The 21,727-nt window shown below is 54.6% G+C and overlaps 1 protein-coding gene across 1 annotated transcript; it reads left to right on the top strand.

Annotated features, from left to right (window-relative positions):
- Positions 1 to 4,222: 4,222 nt before the first annotated feature.
- On the top strand, positions 4,223 to 15,997 carry GDF6 (growth differentiation factor 6). Its single transcript, XM_064442358.1, has 2 exons — positions 4,223 to 4,693; positions 14,446 to 15,997. The coding sequence occupies exons 1-2, from the start codon at positions 4,372 to 4,374 to the stop codon at positions 15,321 to 15,323; spliced, it is 1,200 nt and encodes a 399-aa protein (XP_064298428.1). The 5' UTR covers positions 4,223 to 4,371; the 3' UTR covers positions 15,324 to 15,997.
- Positions 15,998 to 21,727: the final 5,730 nt, after the last annotated feature.

Consider the following 21,727-nt stretch of genomic DNA (forward strand, 5'->3'; position numbering starts at 1 on the left):
ACCTGTTAGGATGGTTTGATATATTCAAGTCCCTCGCAGTGATCTGACTGCGTAGCTGCATAAAGTGCCACAACTGTTACATCTCAGTTCCTGATGCTCTGTTTTTCCCCTTAAGAGGTTGTCCTGGCAATTAGCTGTAGTGAACAACGTCATTGCCCTCTGAAATGGCAAGGAGACACCCTGAGCAACGGGGCCTGATGCTGCAGGAAAGCAGTGACGGGTGTTTCATGGCTGTCACTGCTACCTGTGTACGCTGTCATCTGGTGAGCATCACTCTCTTGGGGTGATAACAACAGGGCATATGGCTACCCCAGCCTCCGTGCTGCCTGAAAGGCCTCCAGAGCCAGGGGGAAGACCCCCGTTGTCTGCAGAGGGCTTTGAGTCAGGCACCCGGTAAAGAAGCGAGGGTGGAAAGCAGCCATCCAAATAAATTTTAGAGAATGCATTAAAACGTGCAAAAGCAGCAGGTAGAAATTAAATCGGGCTGATGGAAGTTGCTCTCGAGACCACTCGACCCTTGCAGCTTTGCATTAGTATGAAACCACCTTCCCTTGGGAGAGGAGGAGGCCAAGGGAGGAAAAAGCGGAGAACAAAGAGAGAAAAGGAGAGACAGACCGAGAGACAAAGGCAGGAAGGGAACAGACACTCCGGGAGCAGCGAGGGGACTCTGGAAACCAGCGGGGTGGGAGTGGGAAAGGGCAGCCGTGCAGCAGCAGCACTGGGGAGTGCAAGGAGGGGATGTGGGAAGTGGAAACAATATCAGAAAGGGAAAATAGGACAATGAAATGCAGCAGGAGAGAAAAGAAAGAGCCTGGGGGACTAGGGTTGGGCAGAAGTTGGCAGAGAAGAAACTGGAGCTGGGCAGCTGATTGGAGATAGCAGGCAGGAGCGTGGAATAAATGAAGAGGGCACAAAAGGGGCAGAAAGAAACAAAAAAGTGATGATAAGGCTCTGGAAGGAACTGGGTCATGGCAAGAAAAACAGTCAAAATGCTAAGTACAGAGCAGAAAGGATGGGAGCAGTAAAGGGGAACAGAAGTAAGAAAAGTGAGGCATCAGAAAAGTGAAGCCAAAGGGACAGGAGGAGGGGGGAAGGTCCCAGAACAGAAAGCAGCTGGTGAAAAGGGAGGGGAATGGTCAGGAGGGCAGCTGTGAAGCCAAAGGATAGGCAGGAGGAGTGAAAGCACAATAAATAAAACGGGGTGAAAAAATCGGACGGAGCAATGTGGGAATTGGTTTTGCAGAACACTTGCCTCATTTCTTCACCATCACTGATACTCTTTTGTAGCCCTGTTTCTTCACAGTTCATCTGCCAGCACCTCACAGTACATCTATCCTACTAAAAAGAAGCCAAGGCAATGATGAGCCCTGTTCTCTAATCCAAGCTATACGATGTGTCCCACATCCACATGGTCACATCCAAATGGCTGTCCAGGGACAGCCCCTGGCACAAACCATAACTTGTAACAGGCCTTTTCCACTGGCTGGGGAAGTACTGGCTGGCATGGGCCAAAACCACACCATGGAGCTCGCTAAGCCCTGTGTGGAGGGTTGCAGGGCAGCGTGTGAGCCCCTGCCTTGGAGTTATCTTCTCCTCTAGTGGAGATGCAGCCTGAGTTACTGGGAACCTGAGTTCCTTGCTTACTTTGAATATCCCCCCCCATGCTTCTCATCTCCCCTAGCACCTCTCCACAAGAGCTGGGGAGCATGGTGGGACCGAGCTCGCTACAGGCAAACTGGGACGTACTGGGCTAGATGCCTGCTCCATATGCCCTGGCTGAGTTTGCCTCATCCTACTGATGCATGTGTTGCACGGAGAGGGGTGCCAAAAGCCCAGGCATGAGTTGCCCTGTCTTGGTAGATGTGGTGGGTTGGCCCTGGCTGGACACCAGGTGCCCACCAAAGCCGCTCTATCCCTCCCCCTCCTCAGATGGACAGGGGAGACAAAATACAACAGACGACTTGTGGGTCAAGATAAGGACAGGGATAGATCATACACCAATTACCATCATGGGCAAAACAGTCTTGACTTGAGGAAATTAATTTATTACCAATCAAATGAAAGTAGGATGATAAGAAATAAAAAGTAAATTTTAAAACGCCTTCCCCCACCCTTCCCTTCTTCCCAGGCTGAACTTCACTCCTGATTTTCTCTACCTCTTCCCCACAAGCGGCACAGGGGGATGGAGAATGGGGGTTGCAGTCGGTTCATCACACATTGTCTCTGTCACTCCTTCCTCCTCAGGGGACGACTCCTCACACTCTTCCCCTGCTTCAGCATGGGGTCCCTTCCATGGGACACAGTCCTCCATAAACTTCTCCAACATTGGTCCTTCCCACGGGCTGCAATTCTTCACCAACTGCTCCAGTGTGGGTCCCTTCCATGGGGCACAGTCCTTCAGGAACTGACTGTTCCAGCGTGGGTCCCCCACGGGGTCACAAGTCCTGCCAGCAAACCTGCTCTGAATTGGGCTCCTCTCTCCATGGGCCCACAAGTCCTGCCAGGGTGTCCTGCCACAGCTCCAGAGTGGGCTTCCCACAGTGTCACAGCATCCTTCGGGCACCCACCTCTTCTGACATGGGGTCCTCCACAGGCTGCAGGGAGACAGCCTACCTCAGCACGGTCTTCACCTCCAGGCTCCTGGAGCGCCTCCTCCCCCTCCTTGTTCACTGACCTTGGTGTCTGCAGAGTCGTTCCTCTCACATATTCTCACTCCTCTCTCTGTCTCAAATTTCTGTCAAGGAACAACTTTTTCCCCTTCTTAAATCAGTTATCCCAGAGGCACTACCACCACCTTAGATGGGTTTGGCCTTGGCCAGTGGTGGGTCCCTCTTGGAGCTGGCTGGCATTGGCTGTATCAGATATAGTGGAAGCTTCTAGCAGGTTCTAACAGAAGCCACCCCTGCAGCCCCCCTACTACCAAAACCTTGCCATGCAAACCAAATACAGTGGAAAAATGAGAAGGGGGAAGAAAAGAAAATCCAGTATACAACTGCATGGCCCATGAAGAACAGCTGCTGTTGGAGGACCGCAGTCAGAGATGTCAGATTCAACATGGGGTGGAAGCCAGATTCCCTTCATTTGGTATGGACTGAGCTTTCACTGCTAAGCACGCACAACCCTCGGGCTGCAGCACCTCTTGCTGGAATGAAAGGAAAGTCCACCAGTGGCAGAGCTGGGGCAGATAGGAGAGGTAGGAAGTAGAGAATGATAGACCAGGAGAGAAGAGGAGGGAAGCTCAGCCCAGGGCAAAGGAAAGCAATGTGGGGAAGCAGAGGAGGGTGGCTTGTGGCTGCCAGCAGCAGCAGTGCCATGGTTCAGGCAGGAGGATGAGGTCAGGAAGAAGCAAGGAGGGAACACGAGAGGTAGGGTAACACAAGCTTGTTACCATGTTTTGTCCATGGCTGTGAACCCTATATTGGATGAAGCCATTTGGAGAGCTGACACCAGTCCTATACTGGAGGATGCACCTCTGAAAAGCCAAATGAAAAGTGGTGGGTGAATCCTCCTGTTTGTGCTCCACGGCTGTCTTCTGCATGACCAGTGCGAGGAGGACTTGTGCCCCGCTTTGAGGGGCTTTCCTGCCTGCCTCAGCCTGCCCTGCTTATCGCGCCGGTGCTGCCTGCCCAGCACTGCATTTTCCCAGGTGCCAGCCTGGCACCATGCTCCTCTCAGGCTAATCCCCTCTTGGTGGCTGTGCAGATTTTGAGAGAGGGAGAAGGGTCTCTGGCTCTTCGTTCCTGTGCTTTCCCTTCCCTCCCTGACGGGTGGCAGGGCCTGCCTCAAGGCTGCCCGCTAGCTGGGCCCTGGAGCATCCTACGGTGAGACCCCCGCTTTCTGCCCAATTCTCCTTCCTGAGAGCCCCCTGCTTAGTGCCAAGCTCTCGGCGGGCACATAGCCGTAGAAATGCAGAGAGCCTTAAGCAAGATCGTTAGTGTCGCACGGGTCTGCCCGCACCCGAAGCTGCGGCACCCAAGAGGCACCTGAACACACCAAAGCTTTGGCCGGCTGATGAGAAGCGTCACCCGAAGGGTGGCAGCAAGACGCGCAGCATCTCTCCCCGACCTTCGTGTCCACTTTCCGCGTGGAGTCCACAGGGAGGAGGGAGCAAAGGGACCCCCAAGCACCCGACCGCGGGGTGTCCCGCCCCGCCGCGGACCGCCCCGTGGGGGCACCCAGCCCGCCCCCGCGGGGCGGTCCGCGGCGGGGCGGTACCCACGGGGCGGGGCGGGCTGCTCCGGGCCGAGCCCGCCCGGGTGCAGTCCCCGCTCCGCACCACGCCGCCGCGCAGTCCCCGCGCCGCTCCGTGGGCCGCCGGAGCCGCACGTCGGGCCGCCCTCCTCTTCCTCCCCACCGCCGCCGCCTCTCGCTATGAATGCACGCCGGGCTCTGCTCTCCGCCGCCTTGCTCGCCAGCCTCCTCTGGGATTTACCTTGCTGCCTCCCGGCTTCTCTCCCCGCCGCCTCCTCCAAGGGCGGACGGGGCCGCAGGGTGCCGCGATCCCCACGGGAGAACCGCCCGCGGCAAGGGGGACACGCCGCGGGCCGGGCGCTCCCACGGGCGGAACCCCACGAGTACATGCTGTCTCTGTTCAGGACTTACTCCATCGCGGAGAAACTAGGCATCAACGCCAGCTTTTTTCAGTCGTCCAAATCCGCCAACACCATCACTAGTTTTGTAGACAGGGGACGAGGTAAGTTTTGCCCCCCCCCCCCGCGCCCCTCACCTTCCCCCCCCGGGGCTGCGGGCGCCCCTTCCCGCGGGGCTCTGCGTTGCGTGGCTGCCGTCCCGCGGGGCCGGGCGCTGGGGAGGCAGGAAGCGGGCTGCATCGGTCACTCGTGTTTCACACACACACACCCCCGGTATTGCAGAAAAGTGGCTCTTTCGGTAAATTGTGGATCGCGTTGTTTTATTTTCAAGCAAAAACTGCCCCGCGGCGCTAAACCCGGACCGCAGCAGCCGTGAATGCTGCGTGCGAGAAACACGCGTGTTCATCCCCGAATCATCGCAGGGTGGTGGGAAACACGCCCCAGCTTTGCCGGCGCACTTTGGGTGTAAATGCAACCTTTGGAAAAACAAACAAACAAACAAAAAATTGCTCTTCTGGTTTCTTTCCGTCTGCCGAAGAAAGGATCGCTCTTATCGCTCGGCTCTAAGGCAAATAGAAAGTTCAAACAGGCGGAGGGCAAACATTTGCTGCCTAAAGCTGCTCTCTAGGGTCTCAAGCGACTCTCTAGGGTCACTTTATCGGGGTTACCTGGAGGAGCACCCTCTGAAAGCGGGGCCTGGGGGGCAGCCGGCTGCGCTGGCGGGGGGCAGCTTGCAGCCCAGGTAACTCCCGGACCCGCCGTCTGCTCCGGGGTCACATCCTACGTCCCTGGAGCCTGGCGTGTGCGGGGCCGGCCCTCGCCCCTCCCCGGGCCGGGGGTGGCTGCCCCGCGGGGGGAGTCCGGAGGAGCGGAGGGGCCGGGGCGGGCGGCGGGGGCTGGGGGCGGCCGGGCCCCGGGCCTTGCCGGAGCTCTCCGCGGGCAGCAGCGGTGCCGCGGGGCTCCCGGGACCCCCCAGCGACCTGCGGCCCCGGCCGGGGCCCTGCTTTGCTTTGCTCTCGTTGTTTTATCCCTCCCACTCGGGGCAGCTGGTGAAGATTTCTCGACGATCAGGGGAAAACAGACTCAAGATGTCGCGCCCCCCCCCTTTTTTTTTTTTAACATTACCCTGGTTTGTGAGCCATTAACGACAGACTAATTAACAGGTTCTTAATGAAGATTCTTTCCTTCTCTGCCCCCCTCCCCGATTTGAAGACCCTCCCCTCCGTCCGCCCTCCCGTCCGACCCCCGTCCGCGGGACCCTGCCCGTGTACCTGCCGGCGCCGGGAGCCGGGGAAGCACGCCGACCTCCCCGCTTCCCAGCCTTTTCAGGGCAAAACGCAGCGCCGGGAAAGCCTCCCGGCTTACTGGAGCTCCAGGAGCCGCTGGCTCACCAAAACAAACCGAACCCAAACCAACGCTTTCCGCCGCCTCCCCCAGCCGGCACCCACGGCTCAGCCCCCCGCCCCATCGCTACCCCCCCGCCCCCGACCGGCTCGGGGGGACATCCCCCGCGGGGGGGGCTCGGCCGGGCTCTTCCCCTCACGCCCCGGTGCCCGTCGCGCCCCTCTGGGCTCGGGTGGAAGAGCCCACGGTGGGTGCCCCCGCAGTCGGAAGCGCCGGCCTTTTCCGAGGGGAGTGGGACACGAGGTTTTTGCTTTCTGTCTTCGCCTTTGGGAGTTGTTTTCTTCGTCTCTGTTATAAAGGGGGGGGGGGGGGGGGGGGGGGAGAGGACTCGCTTTCTAGAAATACGGTTTCGAAAGTTCAGCCCTCAGAAAAGAGCTATACCTCTTCCCCCCCTACACCCCACCCCCCCCCCGAGAGGAAACGGGGTGCTAATTCTGAGAGCCGCGGGGAAATAGAGCCGCGCTCAATATCATCTTATTCTTGATAACCAGAAGAAAGACAGTTAATTTAACAAATTTAGCTCATCTCGCTGCATGGGAGATTCTACTCCGGGGGAAGTGATTTGCTAACAGAAGTCCTGGTTTGATTAAGGAAAAGCCTCACTTTTCCCCATTGATTTTGATTTGATGTGTCACAGGCTGTGACCTTCTGCTGGACCTTCTGAGGGTTGCTTAGCATCAAGCCACTGATTGGAGTATTTCAACTCAGTGATCTAATTGAGTGTTCATGTCATAACATATCAAATATTGTCTAGTCTCCCATAATGAAGCGGACCAGCCAATGGCACATCACCAAAAAACTTCAAGAGAGCTTCCGTTCCTCTGAAGTGGTAGCTATTTTACTGCCTACCTCCCCGTGGGCTCCTAGCCCAGTTAATTGGCGAGTTGGAGTTGTGCTGATGATGAACAGTCTTTGCTCAGGGAAAGCGGGGAGGGGGTGGGAGGGGGGGTGTTCTGTCAATTCATTTGCAGACAATATAGCCGCCCAAATTGACCCAATTAGATGGGCTGTTCTTTACCTAAGCGGCAGCTCCGGGGGAGACGGCGGTGGCCGTCCCTCCTGCCAGCACGGCATCCTTCAGCGCGGGATTTTTTTTTTTTGGGGGGGGGGGGGGGGGGAAGATGAGACGGGGGACACAGCAGCCCGGAGAGGAGCGCGATGCAGCTTTTGAGTCCTGCCAAGAAATGCCGTTTCCCGCACGGTGTGGGCTGCTGTCCCTGCGTGTCCGTGAGCGCGTCCCGCGGGAAAGGCAGCTTGGCTGCCGGCTCTTGCCCGCAGCAGCCCCCGGCGGCGGCAGCCCCGAGGCCGGCCCGACCCACCGCCCTCCGCGGCTGCGAGGGGCCGGCGCGTCGCTGCGGACACCGGCGGCCGCTCCTCCGCGCCTCTTCTTTCTTTCCTTCCCGCTTGAAGCTAATAAGATCGCTTTCAGGCCAGCTCGAGAGGAGGAAAGCCACACTACTGCGTTATATATACATCTATATTTATTTTTTCCCCCTTCAGCGGTAGAAAAAGAGCGTCGGGGGTGGGGGGGAGAGTTTGCAATTCCCCCTTTTCCACCCCTTCCCGCCCCCCACTCGTTCCCCCTTGTTACGGTCGCAAGATCAGACAGGACCTAGCTGAATGTAGGAAAATTACTGTTGGCACATGAAGTAACTCATTAAAACGCAGATGGTGCTCTCGCTGGCCTCAGGACCCCCAGCATTGGAGCTCCACAGTAAGGCAGGACAATTAGGAGCTGCAAGGACTCCACCAGGCAGGGAAAACAAAAAAAAAAAAAAAAAAAGAGAGAGCGGGAGGGAGCTGGAGAAGGGACCTATAAACAAGCAAATCTACAGCTAGCAAGAAACACGGCACGGCTCGGAACAAACCGAAAACAAAAAAGAAATAGCCGGGGTGCGAGGGAGCGCGATTTTCAAAGGGATCTCCCGTGGGAAGGGAATGCCACAGGGGCCGGCTGCCGTGGGTTCGCCTCGCCTTTCCCTTCTGTGTGTGCAGAGCTGCCCGCAGCCGCGGTGCCGCGGCCGGGCTCCCGCATACGAAATGTTGAGCTCCGCGCCTAGGGGACGGGGAAACCGAAATGGGTCGAGATCGTCTCATTTTTCCTTCCCCGTTTTCTTTGTGCAACTTCGTCTTGCAGTTGGGAGGCAGCTGATTCAGAGGGGCAGGGGTCTGGCCGTCGTTATTTTTGCTCTTGCCGTCAGGGTGGGGAGGGGGGGTGAGGAGAGGGGCAGGAGGAAGGTGGGATCCCGCGTGCAGAAGCTGGAAACGGCCCGGCTGTGCATGTGGCAGAAGAAAAGAGCGTAAATCCCACTTGAAGTTCATCTAGTGCAACATGTTTATGCAAAACAGCGGGTTTCTGGGTGGACCGAAAGCTGCAATATAGTGTAATCTGTGCAGCGCCTTTGCCCAGGCAGTGTTGTCGTTGGCAGAAGGAAAATGAAATATAAGCAGGGAAGTATTTTAATGGGGAAGGAGGGAATTCACAACTGTTAATTATTTGGTGACCTTGTATTCGATTTGTTTGAGCCCCTTATAAAAGCACTAATGCAGACCAGACGGCCGGAGTGCGGCAGCGAGCAGCCGCTTCCCATCCCCGCTGCACCGCCCGGGGACGGAGCGACCGGGCCCGGCCCGGCCCGGCCGGTTCCGCCCCGGCGGAGACTCCGCGCCCGCGGAGCCGGCAGCGGTCGGGGGGCGGGCTGCGGCGCCGCGCTGCCTGATCCTCCTCGGGGATATTTAGGGGTTTGGGGTGTGTGTGAGTGTGTATCCCACCGCCACCCCCACCCCCGGCCGCGCTGCGGGAGCTGCGGGAGGGAGCGGAGCGCTGCGCGGAGCCGGGGCGCGGGACAAGCCGCCCCTCGGCATCCGCGGCCGCACCGCTCGTCTCTCCCCCTTGCAAATCGGGGGGTTCCGAGGAGGGGGTCGTTTCTTTCTTTTTTCCTTTTTTTTTTTTTTTTTTTTTTTTTTGGTGTTTGTTTCCTTCTGCGAAGGCGCGGGGGCTGCGCCCGGGAGCGCAGTGGGGCGGGGAGGGCGGCCTGGGGAAGGCAGAGCCCACTCCGCGGCACAGGTAGCTCGGCGGGGGCGGTACGCGGCCGCGGACCCTCTCTGCTAACGAGAAGGAGTAATTAAATCCTAGCAATCCATTCCGGTAGCTCCTGATTTTGTATTTTTATTTTTTAAACCCAAAAGACCCCCTGAGGGGCTTGCTAAGAGGCCACGTGGTTTTTTTTGTGCGTGTGGGGTGGGTTTTTTGTGCTTTTTTTTTTTTTTTTTGGAGGACGGTAGGACCGAATTCTCCGCTTCGGGAGTGTTTATTTTCCGCCGCCCACGGGGCGATGCCGTGCCGAGCGACCCGCGGGGAAAAAACACCCACGGCCGCCGGGCGCCTCCCCCACCTCATTTTCCTCCTCTCTTCGTAGTCCTACGGGAAAAAAAATAGCAGCTGATGGGAGAAATGCTCGTTTCCTCGCGATTTCGGGGCAGGATGAAACTGAGGTTGGGCGTTTTTGCGTGCCTGAAGTCTGGTTTCTGAGCGAAAGGGGACGTTTTAGTCCTTGCTCGTTGTGGCCGGATCTGTACGTTGTATTGCTCTATCCCGGCGCTTCCACGTACATGGCTCAGAAATATCCCCCAAAGCGTCCCCTCGCTCCATTCCTTAGCTCCGAGGGCTGGGATTATTTAATCCGATTTTCTCAACGCAAATCATTTCGCAGGAATTATTTCTCCTCGATTGAAGTATCTCGGGTAGCGAAACGGCCGCAAACGAGGCAAGGGAAGTGGACTCGGGTAGTGTGGGTTACCGCAGGTAGAAAGCCCCCAAGGCAGCCCCTCTCCGCCTCGGCGTATCTCCCGGGGCGATGCCGGCAGGCGAGGGGCCCGGAGCCCCGCCGGATGCCCCGCGGGTGTTGCGCGGTCCCTCTGCGCCCGAGGGCCGGGCGTCGCTCGTGGGAACCGGGGATCCGGGGACCGGGGAAGCAGCGACGGGGAGTAGGGGAGCGGTGCGAGGGCCGGCAGCCTTCCCGGCGCAGGTACGGCAAGGCGGTGGCCAAAGGGGTATCGTGGCCAGGTGCCTCCCCGCTCCGGCACGGAGGGGGATGGGGGTGGCAACAGCCCTCCGTCAGCTCGCCGGGGTTTTGGCAGGATCGGGAGCTCGTCCGAGGAAGGTGTGGTCTTTCCCAGTTACTCGATAGCGAAACGAACGAAACGTTTAAATCTAATCACCCGGTGTAATAAAAAACCACGGCGGGCAGGCGCTGGGAGATGCGGAATTGAAACCTGGAGAAATACCACACATGGAGAGTCAGCCCCTTGTTTCCACAGCTCGGGCTATGCTCCGAGAGGATTACCTGTCAGCCTTGCGACTCCGCAGACAAGGTGTGGGCAGCCCCTCGCAATTACGAGGGATATACATTTTAATTTCCAGATTATTATTGAGCGAACGCCTGCAATGGGTCTTTAAACTGCAAATGTGCTTTTGGTTTGCGAGTTTAAATACGGCTTGAAAGAGAATTTGGGAATGGGGAAATTCTTCTTGAATGTGGTTTGGGTATAATTTGCAGTGATGTAAAGTTAAGATCTGAGTCCTGATGAATTGGCTGGGAGCCCAGTACCTGATCTGCCATGAAAAGGGAAACTTTGTGTAGCCTTCGTTAACCCCCGGCTCGCCTCAAAGCCCAGCCTGCCGGCGGGAGAGGCTTCCCAACCCGGTCATTCATTGAACCTTGGAGATGATAAAACCGCCGCGGCTGCAAAGCGGGGGCGGAGAGCGGCGGGCGGGGTCCCGGCGCGGCCCCCCCGGCGCGGCCCCCCCGGGAGCACCGGGCACGCCGCTGCCCGGCCGCTTTGGGAAGGGCGGGGCAGAGCGGGGATGCTCTTGTCCCCCACCCTGACACTGGTTTAAATTCCAGACAGATATACCCCCTTCTTCTCACCCTCCTTCCCGCTCCCAATATTTTATCTTCGCCCGAAAAAATAAACAACGGAGAGTCGAAATAAAACTATTATTCACCGTGTAACTAACATTCATCTAAATTAACGTTACAAATATGAACGCACCTCTCCGGTGCATTTTCTGCGGCTTTCCCCAGCCCGGCTGGATGCGGGATGACTTTGCCGCTCTCTCCACAAATATTTCGGTAACAAGAATAACGATAATGCCAGCCTGAACTGGCCTGAGGAAGGCGCAGATCTCGAGCTGGCTGTTAGAAGCCTCGGATTTCACCCCAGACGCTCCTCGGGTTTAAAGGAAACCCGAAGAGGACCAGCCGCGATGCGTGTGCGCTGCTCACACGGAGGGAGCGGGACAGCCAGGGTGTCCCCACGCCGTCGCTGCTGCTGCTCTTTGTGTGCCGGGAAGGCGGCAGCTCCGCCGGAACAAAAGGTCCCCGAAGCGGACCCGTCTCTCCCCGGTTTGCGGAGGCTCCGGAGGTACCGCTTTCCCTCCCCGCCCTCTGCTGCTTTTCCCACCCTCTCGACTGCGCTGGGAGCGAGCCAGTACTGGTTTAGAATTATGTATTCATCTGGAATTATTAGGTTACAAGAGTGAATAAATAGCGTTTATCTGATCGGATTCAAAGCTGCTTATTTGAAACAACCGGGAGCCCTGCCCCTTTCGGGGAGAGGAGCGGGAGCCGGCAGCTGCATGAGCCACCGGGAGTTTTCCAGCGCAGAGTCGGCGCTGCCTAAGTCCGGCTCGGAGCCCCGCTCGCCCGGGGGGCGCATTTCTCTGCCATTCGGCCGTGTCCCCAGCGTGCCGCGCCGCCGAGCCAGCCGGAGCGGCTCTGCAGTGCCTTCAACCTCCGTCAAGCTGGAGCTTCCAAGGATGCTGCTGGGGAGCGCATTGTAGGCGCACCCTCTGAGCAAGCCTCTGACTCCCGCGGGACCGGAGCCGGCTTCCCCCCCGCATGACAGGGGACTGCACACCCTTTATAAACCGCTCTCAGCAGCGGAGACCCGCGGGGAATTCAGCCTTTCCCCGCTTCCCTCCCGTCTAACCCGCACCCCTGGATGTCACGCCCGAGGGGACCGAGTCGCCGCGCTGCAGCCGTCCCCCTGCATGGGGACTGCCTGGCTGGGGGGGCCGCGCTGTCACCTCCGTGTCCCCCCACCCCACTGGAAAGGACTGCCCTCCCCTTCGCCGAAAGCCCGGGCGGCCGCGCAGTGCCACCTTGTCCTGCACCCCGGCAGGGATGCGGGGGCCCCAGGGCGGGGGCCCCAGCTAGGAGTGGGACGGGGAGGCGGGTGGATGGGGTGTCCGCTCCGGAGAGACAGCGGGCTGGAGGCAGCGCCCCCCACCTCCACCCCATCGCGACAGGGGAGTATCAGACAGGATGGGCATCTCCCTTTGAAACCCAGCCTGAGTGTGTGTGTGTGTCCCCTCTCCAAGCAGAAGAGGTGGCTTCACAGCGGAGCCGTGCCCAGGCCCGGCTCTGCCCACACCCCCAAAGCCGGGGGTGGGCCCAGGCAGGGGAAGGCGCTGATCTGGTTTCCTCGACAGTCGAGGGAGCCGTTGGAGGAAGGTGGGAGCAGCTCGGCGGGGCCAGGAGAGCCGGCCGCATCGTCTCCGATGCCCGGGCGTCTGTTGATGCTGAGCGCAGGGAAAGCCAAAGGCGAGAAGGAGGAGGAGAAAGAGGAAGGGCACCCGCGTGTCCTTGCACATCCCCTTCTGTCTGAAGCCCCCAGTCCCGCCAGGGACCGCCTTGAAGAAGGAACAATGGCCCCCAGAGCTCTCCTGAGCTCCCTCCTCCCGCCCCCCAGGCGCACCTCAGCTCCCGGTCACAGCATGCGATGGGCGGAAAACCACCCCCAAGCCTACAAGCGACCCATGGGCCAAATCCTGCTCCGTCCTTGCAGCGCTGCCGACACCGTCCAGCGCCCGTAGGCAGTTCCCGCTGGAATTCACTTTTCTTTCAAGCTGATCGATCGAGCACCTGTTGTCGTCACCTGGGGCTGTGACGACATTTTTCGGGCTGTGTGTGTGAGTTTAGCAGATTCCGCCCCGAATCCCCCGAGAGGGGTGGTTGGCCGGCGGGGCTGCCTCTCGCTGCCGGCTCTGCGCACCTCGCCGGGGCCGGAGCAGCCTCGCCGCCGGGAACCCGCCGAGCCTGGAGCGGGAGGCTGGCCGTCCGGTGCCCTGCGTGGATGCACCCCGGGGATGGGGGTGCTCCGCAGCCGGCGGCGGCGCGTCCCGGGCGAGCGGCGGGGCCTCCCACGGCGGCTCCCCGCGGGGCTCGGCCGGCAGACAGGCTCCGCCGTGGGCTTCCGTGGCCTGGAGCGGACTCCCTGTCCGCGCTCCGTCTCCCTGTTGGCGTCTGGGGGAACACGCAGCAAGGCAGGGCGACTCTTCGAGTATGCTAATCCGCGCTGATTAACTGCACGTTAATCTGCATTGATTTTTACTTTGCCGTACCGCGTTTGAAGGTCTTGGTTTGCATAAATCACCCCGTTGTCCCTCCTGCCCAGCAGGAGGTTCCCCCAGACCTGTCAGGTAGAGCCGAGGTTGTGAAATACACTGATTAGGAATCGCAATGACCTTTGATATCAATAAATAACAGGGGGCTGTATATTTCTTTCGTCTCCCTTGCTAACCCTGGAGCGGGTTGAGCTTGGAAAAGCGGCGAGGGGCTGCTGAACAGAGGCTCCAGTGACACTTTTACTGTTGAAATCTACACAAGCTTTACTAGCTTCTGGGGAAACCCAGGGGCTTTGGGAATTTTTGTATTTGCTGGGTTGTAAACATTTTATTGGAAAGCAGCTCAGGGAATCTGGTTTGCTTTCTGCGCTGCACTTTGTACACCAATGTGTCAAAAAAGAAGTCCAGGTTTTTCTCTTGAAGGAGAATAGGTATGTGTAGATGTATGTATGAGCGCGTAATGTACATGAGCACACAGACGTTTCCAGCCCCACATTGTTGGCGGGGCTCATGGGCAGAGGATGTGCATGGAGCAGGGGCTGCCTCTGGTGCGGGAGAGTGGTCTCCTGTCTGGTGCGGGTCCTTCTTCTCTTCTTTCTCTTCTCTTCTCTTCTCTTCTCTTCTCTTCTCTTCTCTTCTCTTCTCTTCTCTTCTCTTCTCTTCTCTTCTCTTCTCTTCTCTTCCCTTCCCTTCCCTTCCCTTCCCTTCCCTTCCCTTCCCTTCCCTTCCCTTCCCTTCCCTTCCCTTCCCTTCCCTTCCCTTCCCTTCCTTCTTCCTCCTCCACTTCCTTCTTCTCCTTCTCCCGCTTCTTCTCTTCTCCCCTCCCTCCCCCGGGCCCGGCTTGCTCCCGGCTCCCGCTGGAGCCCCCGGTGCCGGTCCGCGGGCGGCGAGGCGAGGCGAGGCGGGGGTGAGGCGGGCAGGCGCGGCCCCGGCCGGGCAGTCGGCGGCCATGCCCGCCCTTCCCCTCCTCGGAGACCTCACCCCAGATCCCCCCCCTCCCGCCCCGAGCGCAACTGACTGTAATTATTTTTTATCTCGCAGACGATCTCTCGCCCGCTCCCTTGAGGCGGCAGCAGTATGTGTTTGATGTATCGACCCTCTCGGAGACGGAGGAGCTGGTGGGGGCCGAGCTGCGGCTCTTCCGCCGGGCCCCCCGCGGCCGCCCGCCGCCCGCCGCCCCGCTGCACATACAGCTTTTCCCCTGCCTCTCCCCGCGGCCGCTGCACTCCCGCTCCCTGGACCCGCGGGCGGCCCCGGCCGCCGGCTGGGAGGTCTTCGACGTGCGGCAGGGTCTGCGGGAGCAGCGGCCCTGGAAGCGGCTGTGCCTGGAGCTGCGGGCCTCGGCGGGCCGCGGGCCGCCGCGCTGGCTGGACCTGCGGGGCCTGGGCTTCGGACGCCGGCCGCGGCCGCCGCAGGAGCGGGCGCTGCTGGTGGTCTTCACCCGGGCCCGGCGGCGGAGCCTCCTCGGGGAGCTGCGCGCCGAGCTGGGGTCGCCCCCGCCGCCGCCGCCGCCGCCCGCCACCGCCCGCCGCCCGCCGCCCCGGCGCCAGCGGCGCACCGCCTTCGCCAGCCGGCACGGCAAGCGGCACGGCAAGAAGTCCCGCCTGCGCTGCAGCAAGAAGCCGCTGCACGTCAACTTCAAGGAGCTGGGCTGGGACGACTGGATTATCGCCCCGCTGGAATACGAGGCCCACCACTGCGAGGGGGTCTGCGATTTCCCGCTGCGCTCCCACCTGGAGCCCACGAACCACGCCATCATCCAGACCCTCATGAACTCCATGGACCCCGGCTCCACGCCGCCCAGCTGCTGTGTCCCCACCAAATTGACTCCCATCAGCATCCTCTACATCGACGCGGGCAACAACGTGGTGTACAAGCAGTACGAGGACATGGTGGTGGAGTCCTGCGGCTGCAGGTAGCGGGCGGGACGCCCCTCGGCGGCAGCCGGGGCTGCGTCTGGCGGAGATGCCGGCGGCCAGCGGGGACCGGTCCGCGGCCGCCCGGGCCGGGGCACGGCGGGGGCGATGGGCACCGGGACGGGCTCCGGAGCGGCGCGGAGCAGCGTGTGGCGGCGGCCCCGGCGCCTGTTGTTCCGCGGCGGCCGCCCGGGGCGGCGGCGGGGGGCGGCGGGGCTCGGGCAGCGCCGGCCCGGGCGGGGAGGGGCGGGCGGGCAGGGCGGGCGGCGGGGCCCCGCCGGGTCCCTTCCCCGCTTCCCTTCCCTCCCCTGGGGTTTATCTGCCATCTACCCTCCTCCCTCCAAAGGTGAAGGCAATTTACCGAGTACAAAAAGAGTCGGGGGAGGGAGAGGGCGCAGACTGATCCCTCTCTCTGAAGTTGTTCTGAAAAAGGGCTGTTTCATTTCTGCCCTCTCTCTTTCACATTCCTGCAAGATTACCAGCCAGAAATAGCCTACGGCCCCCCACCCCCACCCCCCCAAAGGAAAAAAAAAAAAAGAAAGAGAAAAGGAAAAAAAATACAAAAAGAATTGCTCAAGATTGTAATTACCAGTTAGGTTTTATTTTAAGACAGCGATGAAAAACTGTGAAGAGCGAAGTGTTACAGAAAGCACAACCTGGGTGGATTGGAAAGGAAACTCCTTTGGATTTCGTGAACAGTGCAAGGATGCCACTGCCAGATCTCTAGGTAGCTCTATCTCGGCAGCGCTCACAACCTGCGGCAGTATTATCCACAAACGTGCTGGAAAAGGCGCTTTATGTAAGATTTCTGCTTCTTTCCAACTTTTGGTCTCAGCTTTGGCTTCACCTGAGGGAAGTGCACTTCGAAGCATGCCCAGCCCTTTCTTAATGTAACTATTATGCTCGTAGTTTCAGGCTTTTCAGGCTTTCACCCACTGATTTCTAGAATTGTTGGCTTATCTGGTTTTGCAGAGCTACAAACTGGTGGAAAAAAAAAAGATAAGAGAATAATAATATAAAATGCTAATAAAAAGACTCGACCAGGAGCAATAATTTAAAATGCACATTTTGCTTTGGATGCACTGTTGTTCATATAAAAGTTGTAAATATTTGTTTATTTAAACAGACTGAAAAGTGCAAAATGGAGATGAACAACATGCATTTCTTTTTTTTTAATGTACAAAACATTATATGCACTCGAAATGTTATAATTTCTAATATTTTTAAAAGTTTATATTTGAGTTGTACAGAATTAAGCATTAATCAAATATTTCATCCTTACTTAACATTATCATTTCCTTAAGATATTATTACAAGATTTAAATTCTGTGCTAATAATGGAGAAAAGAACTTTTTTTTTTTTACTGTCTACCTCACTATAATGCAAGTATTTACAACTCGAAAGTTATCTGAGGTAAATTAATATTCAGAACATTTTTACAATACACCTTTACTGGACGATACTACAACTATTACTGTATTATTAAACGTTTTTTTTTTCCAAAAAGTCAGCTTGCTTTTATATGTTCTGTTATTTGGTTAAGTAATTCTGAGTTCTCAAGTAAACATTGGCTCCAGTTCTAAAATGCTGCAGCACTGAGTTGGAGCAAGTGCCACTTCAGGACGTACCTGAAGTCATTCCTCCTGTCTGAAGACTTTCTGTACTCTCGCAAGATCTTTAGTTTCGTCTTTGGTATATGCCAGTGGCATAAAGCTGCGTGATGTTTTTGTGCATTTTATGCGATGATTACTGTAAGTGGGAGAATGCGTTAAGGGGAAAAATTCAGGCACACATTTGTAAATCTCATCTGTACTGGGCACATTTATATACACTGTATGATGATGACGAGCAAAAGACAATGAATGTTTTATAAATGATATTTATTTTGATGCAATGGGTAATATATTTATTAAATATTTCCTGGCTATCTCTTGGATAATGAAGAACTATTCAATAATAAGTAGCTGTTTCAGTAAGAGAAGGATTCCCCTCCTCTCTGACAGCACTGCGTGTGGAGAAGGTGGTGCAGACAGTTTGGGGGCTGCGAGCTCCACTCTCGAAAAAAAAAGCCTCATCTTATATGCAGAAGGGCTGAAAGAGCTGTTCGCTTTGTGGAATGTGTTTGGAAACAAGGTTCTTTTCAGGGAAAGTGGATTTTTTTTTTTTACCAAATCACAAGATCTGATCACGCACACGTTTTCCTCTGGCCAACTTTCACTCCCTCGGACTGGTGCTCGAACAAAGGATTGCAGAATCGGGCCCAAGTGTTTGAATAGCAGCAGCTGAGAGACCTATGGAAGAGTCCAGCCCCTGAGTTGGTACAATTGCATGAGGAACATTTCTTTTTAGTACTTAATAGTGTTTCAAGTTCATGACTAATAGTAGATTCGGAAATCGCAGCTTTAAAACGAGCTTTAATTTTAAAGCTGGGTTTGCTGTTTGCAGCTCTGACTGGTGTGAACTTCTGTTGCTGCTCCATCCACACCGGTTCAGTCTTCTGCTATGGATCAAGCTCCCACCCTCTTTATGATGGAAAGCAAAGGGAAAATGTTGCCCGATAGGCTGGAATATGCTCTCTGAGGAAAGGTAACCAAGATATGTAAGATGCTGTCAGCTGGAAATGAACACGATATAAAAATCTCAAATTTTACAAAATTCACAGATAGTGAAGGCTGAATGAATCATCTCTTTATTTTGCTGTCTACTGAGCAAGTGAATTATGATGTGTATAGACAATGCTTTGGCTAAAACCATACACTGAGATTTTCAATGCAATTTCCTTTCTGTGGAAGAACCAATATTGCTTGTGTTGCAAGCCCGTACAGCGCACGCTTGGTAGCAGCGGTGTTGTCACTGAGCTGTCCTTTCTGCTCCGCCTCAGACGTGGCTTTGGGGAGCTTCATCAGACAAAGTTCAGCCATGGGAGGCCTAAGAAATCTCTCCACAAAGGAAGTCCTCAAAGAGGCAACAGGCAAGATTTTGCTGTCTTGGATGTACAGTGTAGAGCAGTTTGTACCTTCTCCTACATTAACTGAATTTTTGGTGGCATCTTTAACGGCCAGAACAGATTTGAAAGCCCTTTGCCCCAAATGTCTGGTCTGTGCTTATTAACCTCCAAGGGAAGTGAGCTGACCTGAAAAAAGGCAAAAATAATCAGAATATGCAGTATCTGCTTTGGAGACAAACCTTTCAGATTTTACTTCCTGAAAGAGAGGAAACACTGGCCTTTCTGAGCATGTGCTCTGGATCCTATAGCTAATATAACATCATCTGAGGCCGTTTTGGCAAGTCTGCTGTTCCTAAAGATGGGATCTCTGCTCATTTCCTTTTTTAGATCTGCAATATTCTTCTGCACAAAACTGAGAAGGAGCAGTACGGTGCTGAGAAGAAGTGAAAAGATAGATACAGCAAAGCTGATCGATGGCCTTTCCTTCCCTGCGCCTCCCTTCCTCTCTCCCACCCTCCCTGCAAGAGCTAACCAGTAAACTGAACAAAAAATACCAGTAATTATTTTTTCAGCTTTCACCACAAATACTGCAAGCCTTTGTTACAGAGAAATCCAAATATGGAAATTCAGTGGATGCGCAGCTCAGATCTCTTTGTCCTGCCAAAGTAATATGAATTTTCTTTTCCATTTCTCAACTCCCCATGCTCAAAATCATATTTAAAAAGGGGAAATTATTTCTTTTATTATGTTGCTGGCCAGAAGAGGGAGCAGAATCTATGAAGTAGTGGGAATAGACACCAGCGGACAGAAGACAGCTGAAGTCGATCTGGCTGATGGTGTGATATGTATCAGCAGACGTTACACGGTTCATCCATTGCACTGGCTGTGTGGCTGAAACCTAAGAGAACCACTGGCTCATCTTTGAAGTATGGATATGCATCAGAAGAATTAAATTCTGAGTATGCAAATGAAAAAATAACGTGAGGCTTACACCCTTACTTTGTAAGTACTGCTCCTCCTTTTTGGATTGCAGACTCCCTCTTACAGTGATTTATGGGAGGGGTATATTTTTGCAAAAGACTTTTTGTGGGAAAATTCTGGAAACCCCCCATGAAAAGTAGATCCAGTCTTCCTCTTCGCTATCTCATGTAGATGAGCAGTCAGTCTGTTCACTGAAATGTATAAAATAAGCATGTTTATTTTTCACACCTCAGTGTTTAACATCAAACCTTAGCTGAAGGACACAGTTGATCACATTGTATGAAGCATCTTCCTTCATAACCTCTTAATCTTTGCTTCAGAAGCATATCTGAAGCTTCAAGGAATTTGAGTGGCTGAACTTCACCCTCGGCAGCAGGACAGCAGATTTCAATAGTGTGTAATTTGTTCTGTCATATAGCGGCCATGTGCTATAAAGGAGTATACTCCCCTAGAACAGGGTCCTCTTGTCAGCATTCAGCTATATTATACGATTAGATTTCCAAATATTTGTTCTTGTTTCATTGCAGTGTCAGACCTGTTGTAAACTGAGGATCTTCCAGCTGTTCATAATTGTGAGGGAGGACAGTCAACATATTATCCCTGCTATGCTCATCATCTGCCTGTTTTGTGAAGACTGCAGCCTTGAAAAGTACCACTGTCTTAGTTAATATACATTACTATTTAGCTTATTGTACTGATGGGAATTAGAAAGGCTTCCCCCAAGGTTGTAACTGGAGCTAATTTCTCACGGCACCAGCCTGACACAGCTTATGGGACCCTATATTTGCCCATGTACTAACATTTTGACAAAACTAACATTCATTTAAACTATGTACGCCGTCAACCCTTTCTCTGGAACTGAGAAGTCTGGAATTGGACTGGGGACTTCTATCCCATAAGACCACTTTCCTACTAACAACTTTCTGTGCCATTTTTTAGGAAGACTCTTAGGAGTAGTTCCATCCTATGGAACATTGTTAATCAGTGAAAAAAACATTGTTTTTCAGAATGTGAGAATTTTATTACTAGAGAAGAATGAGTGAGAAGACTCCTAGGACACCAGTTTTCACCTGGGTGGGCAGGAAAGACCTCAGGTGAATAAGAAAACTGGAGGTCTGGTTGACAAGACATTTCTAGAGTGGAAGTGGGAAATTGCAGGAGGGCCATAGAAGAACAAAAGGGATAACGTAAGGGCAAACTGCCAAACATCTGAGATGTCTTTACACTAATGCTAAGAGTATGGAGAATAAACAGGAAGAACTAGAAGTCTTGGGACACAACAAAGTCTACAGTTTAATCAGCATCACACAGGCTCAGTGGAATAAATTGCAGCACTCCGATATTAGCAGAGAGAGTATAATTTGTGTAGGAAGGACAGGCAGGAAAAAAGGGAATAGTATTATCTGCTATATTAGGAATGTGTAGAAGGCCAGAAAGAGGGGAGAGACAGAGCTGTTGGAGATAAAATAAAGAGGAACTGTAAAGCTCCACTAAAGATTACTTAATGAGGAGGAGACCATCAACGTCACTTTTTCTGAGCAACTACTGGGAGTGTCCTGAGGGTATGAGGTAGTGGTAATTGAGGATTTTAACCAGGTATCTGCTGCAAGAAAAAAAAAAAAAAACAACAACCCACAACCCAACAGCAGAGCACAGACAGTTCCTCAAGTTTTTGGAATGTGTTGGGACAACTTGTTTCAGAGAGTGGAGGCAGTTACAGCACACATGGCCAGATAAGCTATGATAGATAGGACTAATAAAGAGAAACTCACTAGAAGGCAATTGGAGCTCATGTGTCTGTGGATAAGGAGGATTGAGAGGAGGAGAACAGGACCAAATGACTCCTGTAGGACAGATTTCCTCACATTGGGGAATTGATAGGGAAGGTTCTGTGGGAAGAGCCCAAAGGAGAAAGGAGCTTAAGGAAATAGGAGCTTAAGGAAATAGGCAGTTTGGAAAAAGTCTTTATTTAAATATCCCATAGGAAGCTATCCTGCTGGCAAAGAGGACAGCGTTGGAAGAAATCAGGGGGGCTGAGTCAGGAGCCACACAACAGAAACCCATCATACAAAAAGTGAGCTAAGACACTGTACTAGGAAAAGTAAAAGAGAAAGGCTGGAGTATAAAGAATGCAAAAGGGACCAGAAAAAGAAACGAGAAGAGAAGAAGGAAAAAGGTTATCACTTCATGGGGATGGTGAACAAAGGACAAATGACAGAGCAGGCTGAAGTGTGAAACACCTTTGCAAGTAGGGGACACCTGATATGAGAGGCTGAACACACTTAGAGCTAGCAAGGGAATTGAAATGCAGGGCACAGACAAGAAGTGAAAGAACATTTGAATAAAGTGCAGGTACTCAGAGCAGGAAGTCCTGGGACGTTTGCTCTGGTATAATTTAAGAACTAACCACAGTAATTTCTGAAATAGTAACAAGTGTATTTAAGAACACGTGGAAGAATTAAGAGGTACCAAGAATTA

The sequence above is a fragment of the Phalacrocorax carbo genome, chromosome 2 (genome assembly GCF_963921805.1).
Source record: "Phalacrocorax carbo chromosome 2, bPhaCar2.1, whole genome shotgun sequence".
Taxonomy (NCBI): Eukaryota; Metazoa; Chordata; class Aves; order Suliformes; family Phalacrocoracidae; genus Phalacrocorax; species Phalacrocorax carbo.